Raw genomic sequence first — 16,801 nt, forward strand, 5'->3', positions numbered from 1 at the left:
TAAATAAATAACCCTAATCGACTTGCTTTTGCAAAGTTGCTAGGTTCGCTTTAGAGCATGATCTGATACTAACTGCATGCTCATTATTTGTACACTAGAAGACTCTTACTCGATTTATTGCTTTATAACGAGCAGTGAGTGGCCAATACCTAATTTTAAGGCTGGCAAATACCTGCTGAAATCTGACTGAAATCTGTTTTGTTGAATATGACATCAGCCTCATAGCTTCTGATCCAGGATAGCACGTAATAGAATTCCAATTTCCATGTCAATCAGAAAACCTTTGGTTGCGCAACACTTTTTTTGTTGGTTATATCACCACCTAGCTGTATATACATACGTTTTGAAATTTGAGCATCACCCACATTTTCGGGTCTCCTCTTGCACTACTAAATGTTGTACCTTGTTTCAGTGTTAGGCATTGAACAAGTGTACCGAGTTTGGTGTCAATTGGACAGCGCTTTATCGTCATATCATTACAATCAGGAAATGTGTGTTAATCCATGTTCACTTGCCAGTACAATTTTGTCAAACATTTAAGGGCAAAATGGTACCAATTTGTCTCAATCGATAAGACAATGTACATGAGAAATACAGATAATGGAGTCGTAAAAACTCTGCCCAGATGAATTTGGCTTTGTGAAAGTGAATTATAATTATTTACTTTCCGACTCCAGTCTTTGGTTTTTGACCAGATTTGAGATGGTAAGATGTAAACTGTAGGACTAGTTCAAAACAGATCAAATTCAAACAGTGTAGAACAATTTGTAGAACAATGGTAGTTAGTAAATTATGTATAAAAATTAAGGTTCACTTCAGAGTATTATCTGAAGCCAAGTTCATCTTTATTGTCTGAACTTCATAGACTTTTACTTGTTTTAGTGTTTTAAAACATGAGTAGCGTCCCCTAGTGTTTGATGTGTGTCATACTTCAACTGGCAGTAGAGTCTCCATACCTGGAGACACGCGTCAAGTTCTGTGGTGATTGACCTATTCTGATCCTGTCAAATACCTGTTGAAATCTGATTGGCTCCTAGCGGCCATGTTTTTTCAAATATGACAGCAGCATCATGGATTCTGATCCAGGACAGTATGTAGTAACAGCATACCAATTTCCATGCCAATTGAACAATCTTTGGTTGCACAGCACTTTTCATGCCACTTTGCGATGTAGTTAGGCCCAGAAATATTTGGACAGTGACAAGTTTTGGCATTTTAGCTCTTTACCAAAACATTCACCAGTTGTATAATCAACATGGGCTTAAAATGCAGACACTCAATTTGAGGGTATTCGCAACCTAATTGGAGGAAGGTGTACGAATTACAGCTCTTTAATATGTAGCTGGCACTTTTTCGAGGGACCAAAGGTAATTGGACAATTATCTCAAAAGCTATTTCATGTGCTACATGGGCTATTCCCTCATTAATCCATCATCAAGTAAGCAGGTAAAAGGTCTGGAGTTGAGTCCAGGTGTGGCATTTGCAATCAGAAGCTGTTGCTGTGAACCCACAACAAAGGAGCTCTCAATGGAAGTGAAACAGACCATCATTAGGCTGACCAAAAAATAATAAATAAATAAATAAAATAATTCAGAGATAGCAGAAATTTTATGAGTGCCCAAATCAACAGTTTGGTACATTCCTGGTGAGCTCGGGAACTCAAAAAGGCCTAGACATCCGCGGAAGAAAACAGTGGTGGATGATCACAGAATCCTTTCCATTATGAAGAAAAACCCCTTCATAACATCCACCCAAATGAAGAACACTCTCCAGGAAGTAGGTGTATTAGTATCTAAGCCTACCCATAAAGAGATGAGTGCAAATACAGAGGGTTCACCACAAGGTGCAAACCATTAATCAGCCTCAAAAATAGAAAAGCCAGATTAGACTCTACCAAAAACATCTAAAGAAGCCAGCCCAGTTCTGGAACAGCATTCTTTGGACAGATGAAACTAAGATCAACCTGTAACAGAATGATGAGAAGAAGAAATTATGGAGAAAGCTTGGAATGGCTCATGATCCAAAGCACACTACATCCACTGTAAAACATGGTGGAGGCAGTGTGATGGCATGAGCATTGCATGGCTTCCAATGGCACTGAGTCACTAGTGTTTATTGATGTGATAAGACAGAAGCAGACAGATGTATTCTGAAGTGGACAGGGATATACTTTCTGCTCAGATTCAACCAAATGCAGCAAGGTTGATTGGACATCGCTTCACAGTACAGATGAACAATGACCCAAAACCTACTGGGAAAGCAACCTAGGAGGCAAAGAAGTCATTGCCTGCAAAGGATTCCCAACAAAGTATTAAAAATGAACATTTATGGTAAAGTTAATTTGTACAATTACTTTTGAGCCCCTGAAATGAAGAGCCTCTGTAGAAAAATGGCTGCAATTCCTAAACGTTTCATAGGATATTTCTGTTCAACCCCTTGAATTAAACCTGAAATCTCAGCAGTTTCATTTCAAATCCAAATCCATTCAAATCATGAAGATTGTGTCACTGTCCAAATATTTCTGGCCCTGTCTTTAGTTGTACCAAGCTCTGAGGAACACTCAGGACCTTAGTGTACATACCTGTGATGTTTTGCAACAAACAATCAAAACGAGTTAGAGCTGTATGTGTGTGATTTTTGGCAATATAATGGCCACCCCTATTTATGTGGGGGGATTTGGATGCTATACTGTGAAAAAATTCCAATATTTTTAATAATAATTAAAGTTCAGCTTCCTGGAATTCCATTGATAACAGATTTGTGCAAACCCAGGGACTAGTTTGTGCTCAAAAATGTGTGAGATTGTTTAAAATGCTGATTACCTTAAAACCTATTAAGGTCATTATTATGGCCAAAATAGCTGTTTTGTGGGCCATGAGATGTTCAATAATGAGAAGGAAGAATTTTGTCTCCATGACATACGGTCCAGAATTACCAGCCCAAAATGCATCAGACTTTGCTATAGCACCATCACCTGGCCAACTGGGCTGAGCTCAATAGCCTGAAAAGCGGGAGGGAGCTAGCATTGACCAAGTTTCATGTTTGTATGACTTACGGTTTGGTCTACACAATTCGTTTTAGGGCAGAAAAAGAACAAAAATCTTAAATCAGAATAAGGTTCCAGCATTTTGTGCTTGAACCCCTCATAACAATAATATTAGCCACAAGTGGAAATATGTGGGTTAAAGCACAAACATGCACAAAGAGGCCTGTTACCATTCGGACCAGTGAGCCCCAACAAGACCTAATGCAGTAGGGGCTTATTTACAGAGAGAGAATGAAAAAGGAATTCATCACAAGGCCTTTATTGGCTAGAGCTGCTGAGCAGTGGTCTGTACATATGAAACATGCTTCATTTCATATGTACTGATCTACAGAGCTTTGTACAACGTTAAGATTGTCACCATAAAAGCCTCCCTCAAAACAAAAATAAATAATTCATGTATTATTTATTAAAATGTTAATCTTTCAGTTCAAGTGGTCTTTTGAAAGTTAGCCAAACTATTTCAGTTAAACCCACTTTAGATGCATGCCAGCAAGCTTCTTTTTTCCACCTACCCCTTGTTTTCGAGTGTGACTTAGTTACAAAGGGTAGTGGTTGAAATCTTGCCCTACGAAATGGGACAACCTTCAAACTTTGCTGCTCTGTAGGTGACCCTGCCAGACTTCAGGGAAAAGTTCATTAACGTTGCCACTGGGCTTTAGTTATATTTAAGAATATAAGAATTATTTATTTTCGACAACCGCTAATTCATTGGTGATACGAAGTTAAACGATAGCTATTCTGACTTCAGCCTCCTGTTCCCCATTCCACCTTAAAATTGTGCAGCATTTTGGCACTACAGGCATCAATACTGCTTGACTACTTAAGGTGGAATAGAAATTAGCTAGTTAGCTACAGAGACAGCTACAGAAACAATATCATAATACATTAAAATGATGTTAAGATAATACAATGGTTATCATAATTATTTAACGAGGAAATACATTTGTAGGTTTCTGTGGTCGTTCGCGGAGCCATTTTGACAGCTTTTCCTCATTTTCTCATGTCTGTGAATTTTCTAATCACAGAGGGGCTTAACTGGCATGTAGCAGTCAATGTTTTGAAATATTTTTTCTTGACCTCCAGACTACACTGAACTTTGAGACAAATATTGTTTGGATATCTTAAAAAAAAAACCTCAAGACTAGTAGAAAAATGTGGATGCCACATGTTTTGCAAATTATGATGGGATATTTCAGGTCTAAATACATGCAAAGGGGTGGTTATGTAGAATAAAGCAACAATTGCACAGAATCAAGAATTCTGACTGTAGGCCTCACGGTTCAGGAAATAAGGGCCAAAACATGGAATGTTGCTCTATAGTGCCACCATCAGGCCAATTTAGCTCAATTTATTTGCCTGAGCAGTGGGTCAAAAACTATACCTAGCCTCAAAGTTTGGTGTCTGGATGAATTGCAGTGTCCTCCCCACTAAGATTTTTTTTGAGGAGAAACAGAATAAGAAATCTTAGCCAAAGCAATAGGATTCCATGCAACCTAAAAATCTTGACTATTACAATACGGTTCTATACACTGTGATTGAACCTTAATAACAAAAATCTGACCAATTCCAGTAGAGCTCTACGCCTTGCGTATTTGGACGCTAATAAGTAAAACGATTACAAAAAGGTACAGCAGTAATACTGTACTTAGATCCATAATAACATTAAAAATCCTAAAAACATTTTAGCAAAAATCATTTTATGTATGAACCCTTAACGTAACATGACCATTAAATCAGGGACAGTTATTAATTCACAATTGGTATCACCACAAAGGGAATCTCTAGGCACCTCATCATTCGATTACGATTCAGAGGGCTGCAATGCGATAATAAAGCGATTATTGATGCATCTATTTTTTCTATACAGGATTTCTTTTATTTCTCACTGTGTGAGGACCTGGTACTTTGAAGGTAAAGTATTTGTAATCCACAATGAATTTACTTCCAATATCTTGGAAAACAACTATGCTTGTTCGGAGCATGAGACACCGGCAGCCACTAGTCTGTGTAAAACGCGTAGTGACATGCTCTTAGTTTGACAGCAGTACCCTCACATATCTTGGCAAAACACATCACCCCTCACTACTTGTTAATCATCTGCTAATAAACAGGGAAACTGGCTATAAAACTGAATGGTTCATTAGCTTGCTGTGCTGTTTGGTGGGTTGCGGGTCATGGTTCAATGTCGGCGCAATCGTCACCCATTCTGTACTCAGCAATCCACCTCGGTGGCCCCTTTTCAGTTCACTTCGTTTCTCACTTCCATCTGAACTCCCAAAGTTATAAAATGCAAATAGGAATTTCAGCTGTTTTTAGTTTCAATGTTCTGATCTAATCAAATAACCAATGTCATGATTAAAACAAAACACCATTTATCTTTTGTCACCAAAAAACAGGAAAAATTAAACACTTTCGTTTTTAACATTAAAATAGCATTCGCTTCGTTTTACACCTTCACAAACTAAATGATAAAATCAAACAAACAATGGAATAAAAGGCCATATTTTATTTTTCCAAATATAACATCTTCCATCATGTGCACCGAAAATTAACATGCAGAGGGCATGTATGGTCTCAGAAGCTCACATAGGTCCCAAAATAAAATAAATAAATACATACAACTAAAGACAGGAAAGACTGGGCGTGAATGTTGAAGAGATAGTCTCCCAAAATGCCGGGAGTAGGCCCATGACATTTTTATAGGCATTTATATTTCTGACTTGGCTAATCTATCAGCAAAAAACCGAAGCAATGTGGGGAAGAGACTCTACAGGACACCCACTATTGAACAGTGAAATCAAAGACAAAATGAAAGTCACTGCTCAGTAAGGATGACAAAAATTAATACTGTAAAGTCACATCATCAGGCGTAAACTTGTAGCAGCTGTGTTACTGCTCCAGACTAAACCTGGAGCTGTCCTGTGTTCATATTCTTCCTATAATACTGTGGTAGCTGCCATTGGAGTCAGGATTCTGCAAAACCCCAGCAAACAGGCCTGATTTCTGCAAGTTCTGAGCTTCTGGGATCATGACTGCACTCTGCACCTGTGTAAAATGATCAAATTGTAAGTCGCTCTGGATAAGAGCATCAGCCAAATGCCATAAATGTAAATGCACGACTATGCCTGGTTAAGGAGATTTTTAAAAATTTGAATAAATAGAATAAGACCCTTTATTCCGTTGTTTTATTTAATTTTGTGATTAGTTTTTTGATTCTCGTTCATGTCTACAAAATGAACACACAGTTAATCATTTAGACTGGTAAGCATGGAAGAGCCTGATGCCCTTAGTTGCATGCCACTGATCAAGCTGCATAAGGACTTGTTTTCCACAAAGCCCTCCATTTAAAATAAAAAACAAAACCAAACCAAACCAAAAACAAAACATGAGTCTACCACAGTTAAACATGCTTGAGCTATGTTTCATTTCAAAATCCAACTGATTTTTACTACAAAAGATAAACACAACTTTTAATTGTAGAGGTTTGCACAAACATGTCATCCTGAGGCTTGGGCTATGACGTGCAACTGCCCACCCACACTCTCCAATTCAAAATGACAAACCTGACGCATCTTCTTGCATTCCAAAAAAACTAAATGCCACCGTTTTCTTGTTTCTTACATTTCAAATTGTTCAACTGGCCATCTTAAAATCAGGAACTGGGGCACGTTCATAATTGAAAAGTGTGATTTCACATCTTTCATTATTACACTGAAACGAGGAGAAGAAAAAAAAAAAAAAAAAACCCAAAAAACCCCAACAACATTTTCCTGTCCAAACTCAGCAACCCATTTCTTTATAGACCTTGCTTTATGCACAGGGAAACAGAAAAGGGCCTTCCCCAAAACTCCTGCCACAAAGCTGGAAGTTGCTTTCAGGTTCCAGTCTGGAACTTGGTTGAGTGCTACAAACGAGGACAAACAAACAATGCGCTTCAGCAGTTGACCATCCCATTATGTGAATTTGTATGGCTACCACTTTGCTCCTCAGCTGCTGATGCTGCTAGATTTTTCCACTTCACAAAAAAAAGCACAGAGTGGACCAGAGCAGGGAAGGACGGAAATTCAACAAAAAGTGGTGTCCCATGTTAGAACTGCAGTTAGCTATGAGTGTTGCTGAAACAGCTGAACACACTAATTAGTAGGTGTCTGCATACTTTTGGCCATGTACATTATCAGACCAACATAAAACTATAAAGCACTGAAATATAAGCATTAATAAAACAGTTTTAATTCATGTAAGCATGAACAGATATAATGCAGAAACCTTCATTGTGAGGAAACTTACATTTGTTCTAGGCAAATTGAAGTAACTGATGTCATTTTCATGCATTTAGTTACATGAAAAAAAAGTTGTTAGACCTTTAGACATTTAAATGCTTATTAAACCAAACATTTTAGTGAAAGTGGTATAAAGATTATAAAGACCATAAAGACATGAAACCAGCATGAATACAAAGAATATAAAATGTCAAAATATTAGCAATATAGCAAATCTAGCAACATTTGTTAGTACTTAAGCTTGGAAAGAATATCAAATATCAAACTTACTTCCTTGTGGTCCATAAAACTTCACTACAAATTCATTAAGTCCACTCAGGATTGTGACTTCATGTTTACTCTCAATGCTGAATGGCAGAGGTTAAGGTTGATTCCAAATATCTGTCAAAAAATTATATTAAACAAAATGCTTTTTCTTCCAAAATCTGCCTTCATGTAGACAGGATAAACAAGAAATGAATATTTTCAATAAAACCAAACACCAAAATATTAGACAGAAGATATTAAAAACAAGGGGGTGGTAATTAACTTCACTACCTATTATGTTATGTTGTGCATATCAACATATGTAAATCATTAGTTTAAACTCAATGTCTGTTTCTGTATACAGTTTTTCTGGATAGTTGCCACAAATCAGCTTTATGAAATCTGGCTCCTTGAACACGCTTGTGAGTAAGCAAAGTGCAAAAGTGGTAAAGAAACAAAAAACCCTCTGTGGTCAACACTGGACAGCAAAACAATAACACTGTAAACAATGTGTCATATTACAATAACTGGCATATCAGAATTAAATAAACAAACAAACAAACAAACAAAACAAAAAGAAATAAATAAATAATCTGTGAAATATCGATTCTTGGATACATCCCGATGCAGACGTGAATGATACACAAATGTCAAAACACAATTTTAATTTATAAAGCAATGTTGAGGGAATGTAAAATGCGGAACTTGGAAGCGCGGCGCCCGGACAGTCTGTGGCAGCACATAACGAAAAACACAACTGGATGAACAAGAAATCTGACTGGCACCCTCTGCATTAAAAGCATTTAAAGTTCATTATGTCTCAGCATGTCCTAGTATAAGGTGGACTTACTTTGCTCTGCTTTAAGCTTTAGCTACAGCCACTTTCCTCCCACCTCCGCCAAAAAAAAAAAACCTTTCCCTCAAAAGTTGAACAGTTTCTTGTAAAATGTCTCTCAATATTCGACTGTTTTATGAGGCTGAATTTGCTTCTTACTCTCTAGCTTCTTGTTTGAATTTTCTCCGTTCCACCTTAAATTCTGCATGAGGCACTGAATGTAAATGCGGCACCATTTAAGGTGGAACGGGAAAACTCGGCAGACCAGTTGACTTCATCTTCGCAACTTTTCAGCGTTTGACATGCCAGGAAACTAATGCCTATTTCACACTACACGATTTTAGCCTGGTTTTTCAGTCGCCGACTGTTTTGTAGATCGCCGACAGAAACCTGTGGTCGGAGGCAAATCGGCGATCACTTGGCGCTCGCTCAGTCGTGTAGTGTGAACAGCTAAATGACGCTCACCGAGTGGTCGGCCCAGTCGGCGACTGAGTCAACAGCAGTGTCTAGCTACAGCCAATGGAAACGCGTAGAGAGAACCGCGTCACCGTTGAAGATCTCTCTGCGCGACCGTCTAGGAGTACACAAACAGAATAATGAATACAAGAGGTTCTCGCTCTACTTGGGCACAAGAAATGGAGGAACAGTTGATAGTTTTTTCTTCTTTCTTTTCTCACTACAAATCAGCGCAGTGACAACTCTGATTGCTTGTTTTTTGACGTCCATTTTGGAAATGACCTCTTCTACATGGTATTGCTAGTTCTCACGAGAGTTTAGTTTTTGTGTGTTCTTGCGTTTTTGGACAGCAGCCAGATGAGTCGGCGATCCCCCAGGGTGAAAGTCGTTTAATTCGTGAGACCGTGTCACCGATCAGTCATCTAGTGTGAAAGCCACAACTGAAAGACTCGCAATTACAGCACAACCAGTCATGTAGTGTGAACGGCACAAAAACCTGACGACTGAAAAAGTTGTGTAGTGTGAACCAGGCATAACTGTGGTGCTTACAAATGTGCTTACAAAAGTCCATTCGTCTCCAAATGTTCATCTTAAATCTCTCTCTCTCTCTGCTTTTTCGTTAGCTACTAGCCAGGCGAGACTGCGTTGCTATGTGACTTGCAGTCTGCATGCCAGTTGTCAGTCATTTTGAACCAGCGCTTTCGCGTTATGGTGCACAACCCGTTCCGAAATCATTTTAATGGCACAGCTATCTCCACTCTCTACAACAAGACTGGGTAGGATAGCTGTAATTTGCTGCGTGGACATCTACTGCCACAGAATCTTGTCACTGTAACTGCGCATTTCATCACAGATGAGAGGCAGCTAGTGTCTCATATGCTCCAAACAAGAGCAGTGAATGAGAGCCTTCCAGTTCACTTGCCTCATCACTTCCATTTGTTTTATTAATAAAAGGTATTAGAATCAAATTCATTGTGGATTATTACAAATACTTTACTTTCAAAGTACCACATCCTTGCTTGGTGAGAAAATAGAAATCCTGTATAGAAAAAAAAAAATTAAGATGTATCGATAATCGTTTAATAATTGCATCGCAGCTCTCTGAATCGTAATCGAATCGTGAGATGCCTAGAGATTCCCACACCTCTAGTCTCTAGTGACCAAGAGTCCATGTTTATATACACTACATTGAAAAAAGCATGCATCCAAATCATTGAATTCAGGTGTACCAATCACTTCCATGGCCACAGGTGAATAAAACCAAGCCCCTAGGCCTGCAGACATTAGTGAAAGAATTGGTCACTCTCAGGAGCTCAGTGAATTCCTGCTTGGTACCATGATAGGACGCCACCTGTGTCCAGTTGTGAAATTTCCTCACTACTAAATATTCCACAGTCAACTGTCAGTTGTATTATAACAAAGTGGAAGCAATTGGGAATGACAGCAACTCAGCCACCAAGTGGTCGGCCATGTAAAATGACAGAGTGGGGTCAGTGGATGCTGAGGTGCGTAGTGCGCAGAGGTCACCGACTTTCTGCAGAGTCAATCACTACAGGTTTCCAAACTTCATGTGGCCTTCAGATCAGCTCAAGAACAGCGTAGAGAGCTTTGTGGAAAGCGCTTCCATGGCCGAGCAGCTGCATCCAAGCCTTACATCACCAAGCACAATGCAAAGCGTGTAATGCAGTGGTGTAAAGCGCCGCCACTGGACTGTAGAGCAGTGGAGACGTGATCTCTGGAATGACAGATCTCAACCCGACAGAACACCTTTGGGATGAATCGGAGACAAGTACAAGGCAAGTGCAAGCCAGGCCTTCTCATCTAACATCAGTGTCTGGCCTCACAAATGTCCTTCTGGAAGAATGGTCAAAAATTCCCATAAACACACTCCTAACCCTTGTGGAAAGCCTTCCCAGAGGAGTTGAAGCTGTTATAGCTGCAAAGGATGGGCCAACATCATATTAAACACTATGGATTAAGAATGGGATCTCACTCAAGTTCATGTGTGTGTGAAGGCAGACAAGTGAACACTTTTGGCAATGTAGTGTAGTCAGGGTGCTTACTCACAATGATAACACTACAGCTTCTACTATGAACAGAAAATCAAGCTACATACACTGGCCATAGCAATGAAAGTTTGGTCAGAAAACAATAAAGGCCCAAATCAAACTATTTACAAAACAGACATGTGAACAGCTGAACAAATTGGCCTGTTACATAAATAAAAACGCTAGGAAAAGACAGAAGAAACTGAGGATATTGTGCTGAAAAGACAAAAGCACAGCTATATCATAAGGAAGGATTGTTTCAGTATATTTTTTTGAATATATTGAAAATGTTGTTCTTTTTGTAACAGTCTTAGTCAAAATATGCTTGCAGTTGTGCTGTATTTTGCTGGAAGTATTTCTTTATTTTTATATTGTACTTTGCATTCTAGTATTTATAAGTCACAGAAACTGATTTTTTGAGGATGTTGGCAAACAGTAAAACATGTATATCCAAAATGTGCAGATACTGGATGCATTTAGCTGTTACTGTGTCCACTGTGTATTTAAAAAAAAACTATTGAAATTGTAGTCTTTTAACTATAAAACTACAATGAGAAAATAGGAAAAAATAAGCTAAATAAAGAAATGAATGATCTGTATAATTTGGGTTATAAATTGGGTTGGGCAGTATAACTATCATAATATGCCATGGTGTTTGAAAATTATGATGCTTTTTTTCCAAAAACTGCAACAACGTGAAATCTCACTTCCGTCCATCAGTAAGGCAGCACTAATAATGCAAATTTAAAATGGTACGAGGCGTATTGCCATTTTTGCATCACATTATGATACATTATGCAGAAAATTAGAAGAGAAAGGCTAACAAACCTTGACGCCCCCCAAAAAAAGACAACACACTCCAAAGGTCACAAGTAAATCATAAAAGACCTTTTCTGATTCAGTTTTTATAGATTTTTATCTTTAGATCTACACAAGGACACTCATGTTTGAATTAGCAACAACATGGCTCTCTCTTGACAACAACCCTTCCTAACCCAACTATTTCTCTACTGCACTTATAACCTGCCCTATTCATGGTATTAAGGTACGAGGCTCCGCATCATAAAAACAACGTTACTGATTCACCAAATATTGAGGATTACTGTTCACAGTGAGACGAGCATTCCCTGCTCCAGATCTACAGCTAGAGGTGAGCTAACCCCTGCTCCGCTTAAAGTTATAACAACGACCATTCAGGAAGCGATCTCCACATTCAGAACAGTTCATCATTTAGAAAATGAATCATTTAGAGAAAATCGCTCAAAGAGGAACAAATCTTCATATTATCAATACGGTAGAAGATTCTTTTCACTTTTCAGCTAAAGATGAGATTCTTCAGCTGTCCTGTCAGCACTGCCAGCTTCTCTACAAGAACTCCAAGGTGCACATTTTCCCCCATCTTTTGGTAGATTTACCTAGTCATCAGAAAGTTCAACTTTTTAAAATTCAAAACACATGAGGCAGGTTTAAAATTTCACATGCAATATTCAGCCTGGCTGGTTTTCTCCCTTGGCTGCTCTGGGGGTGTTGTGTGGCATACATATTCTCTATTTTACAACCCCATCCCTGCACTCTGAAGTTTTACTTAGCTTTCTACCATATGGAATGAAATTACTTAAAAAAAAAAAAAAAAAAAAAAAACACAAAAAAAAAAAAAAAAAAACACAACACACAACACATTGTATAAATTTGGCTTTGGCCAAACATATATGGACTCTCTAAAACGAGACCAAATCCAAAGTTATAAAATCACTAAAGAAAACGGGCAGGACGGCTATAACGTGCTGCGTGGACATCCACCGCCACTGGATCTTATTTCATCGTAACAGCGCATTTCATCACAGATGAGCAGCAGCAGGTTCTAATGTGCTCCAAACAAAAGCAGTGAATGAAAGTCTTCCAGTTCACTCTCCCCATCACTTTCACTTGTTTTATTAATAAAATATATTGAAGTAAATTCATAATAGATCATTACAAATATTTTGCTTTAAAAGTACCACGTCACACAGTGAGAAGGGGGAGGGTCCTGTATAGAAAAAAGATTCATTGATAAATTGCTTAATAATAGCATCGCAGCCCTCAATTGTAATCGAATCATGAGGTGCCAAGAGATTCCTAGCGCCAGTTCACACTAATGGGGTCTGTTCTAGGTTTTTCCCCCCTCTTCTTTGGGATACAAGTCAGGAAACTTGCCTTTCTCGTCGAAACTTTGCCTTTGATTTTCGCCACTCCAACAGAATATTTAGCAATTACTACTCCTACAGATCCTGGGACTCGAGCGATTTAGTTGCAGAGGACTCAAACAAGTAGTTTTACTTATTACTAAACTTGGTCTCTTTGCCACATATTTTTCATGTCAATACATACACAGATCATTCTCAGGTTACAAATTAAACAGTTAATTATTCCCTGTTAATATTACAGTTAAACGTTACAGTTAATGATTTGCCTCCGAGTGTCTCGTCCTTCCATATTATCTCACACGGTTTCAAATATCTGTGTTATCCTGACCCCCAAGTACTCTGAACTTTTTAAATTCATTATTATTGTCTTCGGTTAAGGAAGATCTATGGGCCGAATGACAGGATTCCTGCATGAACAGCAGTGGAGACTGATGCCAGACCTCTCTCTCTGAAAGCCATATTATATGCTCCCCTGGCATCAAGCTTTAATCTACCATTTGATAAACCAATTTTAAACGCTTCAGTGCATATTTGGCACCAATTACGGCATCATTTCGGAATTCAGTCTCCATCTATTACCATGCCTGTTCCTTCTTCCCACCTTTGATATATTCTGCTTTTCTTACCCGGCACAGAGTTGAAATTAAGATGATCAAAGATCTGTATGCTGACGGCACATTCTGTACTTTCTCCCAGCTTGGTACCCAATTTTTTCTTTTCAAAAGATTAAGATTTGTACAAACGTAGAGCTAGGATAGAAATGCTTATACAGACTTCCCTAACGCCCCCTCAACAACATATCAATAACTTGGAAATTAATGCTAATGTCAGAAGCATAATATTTTAATTATGTAACTTCATTTTCCCTTTAGCCCCCATTCCGGGTACCATTAGTAAATAACAGCAGAAACAGGAATTACAGTTCACTTTTGAGGAAGATGATTGATTACACAATCGCATTCAGTTAAGTTGGCTGATCGAGTGTACTGGACAAAGGTTAAACCCGCTAAGATTAACCCAAATCTTGATAATCTCTTTGTGACTAATGTTGCCAGCCACTTTGTCTTATATGTTTTGGTCTTGCCCTGCTTTAAAAGCTTTCTGGCAGTCTGTGTTTGGCTGCTTCCCCTTTATATTCAATTCAAATATTTAACCTTGTCCCCTGGTTGCTGTATTTGGTTCATCGCACAAAGATTCTAATTTCTCAGGCGCCTATTCCGATGTCCTTGCCTTTTGCAGCCTTCAAGCTAGACATTTTATTTTGACGGAGTTGAAAAGGTCCACCTGCCCTTCATTGGAATGCTGGCCTCAAAGATGTTCCCTCATTTCTCTAATTTGAAAAACTGTGGCACACACTTAAAGGTAACACACATCAATATCTTCACATCTATGTTTTTTATACTTCTCTGAGGTCAGACAGTCTGATGTCCCCAGTATATCACAGTAATTACAACTAATTTTTCTTACTTTTTTTATTTAAGTTTATTTGGTCAGTTTTCCGCCCATGTGTCAATAACAAAAAAAACAAAAACAAACAAACAAACAAACAAACAAAAAAAAAAAAAAAAATCTATGAATGTTTCCGGTTTCCTGCTTATCCAAGAAACAGAATTGTCCAAAAAAAAATAAATAAAATAAATAAATAAAAATAAACCACCACAAACTTATCAACAAAACCTTATCGCCATTTTTGTTGTTCATAACAAATGGACCAAAATAAATGGCCTAAGATGACTTTGGGAAAATCCAGTTAAGTTGGCTTACAATTAAAGTAAGGTATGCCCCCTTTTGAGATATACAATTTTGTTTCAGATGACAGAACATATAAATTTAAAAAAAGTTCAACAGTAAGAACTGGTCACACCACAATACTCATTGCTCTAAAGCTTAAATAATTACCCTGTGTCTGCAAGCCTCTAAAACAACTTTTTATATGCCGCTACTTTGCCCATCTCTGCAACCCAATTTTGAAATGATGAAGCACCTACTTCCTTCCACTTCCTAAGAATTATCTGCCAATCATTAAGCTGGCTTCAGCTTTGGGACCTTCTCTTAGTGTTTGACGTTTCTCGTTGTAAATTAAACATATGTATTATGGGATATTTGTATATATTAACCGGATAAAAAAGAAATGAAATGCCTACATTTACCATTTCTTTTCTCACATAAGCAGGAGTCATTTGTGACAAAAATAAATTTAAAACTGCCATTTGTCGTTTCATTTTAGTCGTTATTCTGGTATTTCATGGCTATATCTAAAATGAAAAAGCTAACAGAGAAAAGAAAATCCAAGCTTCACTTTGGCTTTACCTTTTCTTCATGAAAAGCAGAATACATGTCAAAACTAAAATCAAAATGCAATGTTTACATTCTCGTTTCTTTTTCATAGCGATGGATGCATAATTTACAAAATGAAAACATAAAAATAGATCAAATCAGCAACAAAGTGACCATTTACAATTCAAATTTTGGCGTGGACGCGCTTTACGCTTCAGAATGAAAAGGCAAATGGAAACAAACACGGGTGCCATCTCCTGGAGATTTAATTTCCATTTGCCACTATTTTTTTATTTATTTTCAAATTGACCAATATGCAAATATATGTTAATTAGCATTAGGCAGGGCTACAGGGTACATTTTGGGACATCCTCAGACCTCAGAATCAGAATGGAATCATTCCTCAGACTAAACCACTGAGTCTAGAGAAAAACCATTTCATATAAATACACTATATTTCCAAAAGTATTCGCTCATCTGCCTTCACATGCAAATGAACTTGAGTGAGATCCCATTCTTAATCCATAGGGTTTAATATGATGTCGGCCCACCCTTTGCAGCTATAACAACTTCAACTCTTCTGGGAAGGCTTTCCACAAGGTTTAGGAGTGTGTTTATGGGAATTTTTGACCAATCGTCCAGAAGAGCATTAGTGTCTGACCTCACAGATGTTGGACGAGAAGGCCTGGTTCGTAGTCATTCATTCATCATTGCCAGATGGGGAAGCATGACTCGTCACTCCAGAGAACACGTCTCCACTGCTCTAGAGTTTAGTGGTGGCACTTTACATCACTGCATTCAATGCTTTGCATTGTGCTTGGTGCTGTAAGGCTTCAATTCAGCTGCTCAGCCATGGAAACCCATTCCACGAAGCTCTCTACGCGGTTCTTGAGCTAATCAGAAGTCCACATGTTTGGAGGTCTGAAGCGATTGACTCTGCAGAAAGTTGGTGATCTCTGCACACTATGCACTTCAGCACACTCTCTTGAAATTCTTTATCTTAAATGTGTCTAGACACAAGTAAGCCCATATGAATTGGAACTGGTTTTAAATAACTACAATCTATAGGCTGCCAGAGCCTTATTCTGAGTTTTAGAGGAATCTGCTGACTAACAAATCTTGCGCTGCTAAGTGATAAAGCAATTGCTGAGTTTAATAGTAAAGCTGGGACTGCTAAAGCTGCTAGAAACAAACTCCCTAATTTAACACTCAAGTTTCTCAGTTGCGTCAGGTTCATCTGTACAAAATCTTGGTGTCACAATAGATCCTGATCTGTTCTTCGACACACATATAATCAATATTACTAGAATAGCCTTCCTGCATCTCCACAATATTGCTAAGTTAATAAATGCGTTGTGTCTACAGGATACAGAAAAGCTAGTTCATGCATTTATTACCTCAAGGCTAGATTAATGTTGGCTGTAATGTCC

General features: G+C 38.2%; 1 protein-coding gene across 1 annotated transcript in view; it reads right to left on the reverse strand.

Moving 5' to 3' along the window:
• The window catches only part of ube2h (ubiquitin-conjugating enzyme E2H (UBC8 homolog, yeast)), a 54,810-nt gene that overhangs the window by 22,054 nt on the left and 15,955 nt on the right, over window positions 1–16,801 (reverse strand). Inside the window, exon 2 of the mRNA XM_017710691.2 lies at window positions 7,597–7,673. Within this exon, the coding sequence (XP_017566180.1) occupies window positions 7,597–7,673 (77 nt within the window). The remainder of the gene's footprint in view (window positions 1–7,596; window positions 7,674–16,801) is intronic.

Source organism: Pygocentrus nattereri, chromosome 1, assembly GCF_015220715.1.
Source record: "Pygocentrus nattereri isolate fPygNat1 chromosome 1, fPygNat1.pri, whole genome shotgun sequence".
In the NCBI taxonomy this organism is placed as follows: domain Eukaryota; kingdom Metazoa; phylum Chordata; class Actinopteri; order Characiformes; family Serrasalmidae; genus Pygocentrus; species Pygocentrus nattereri.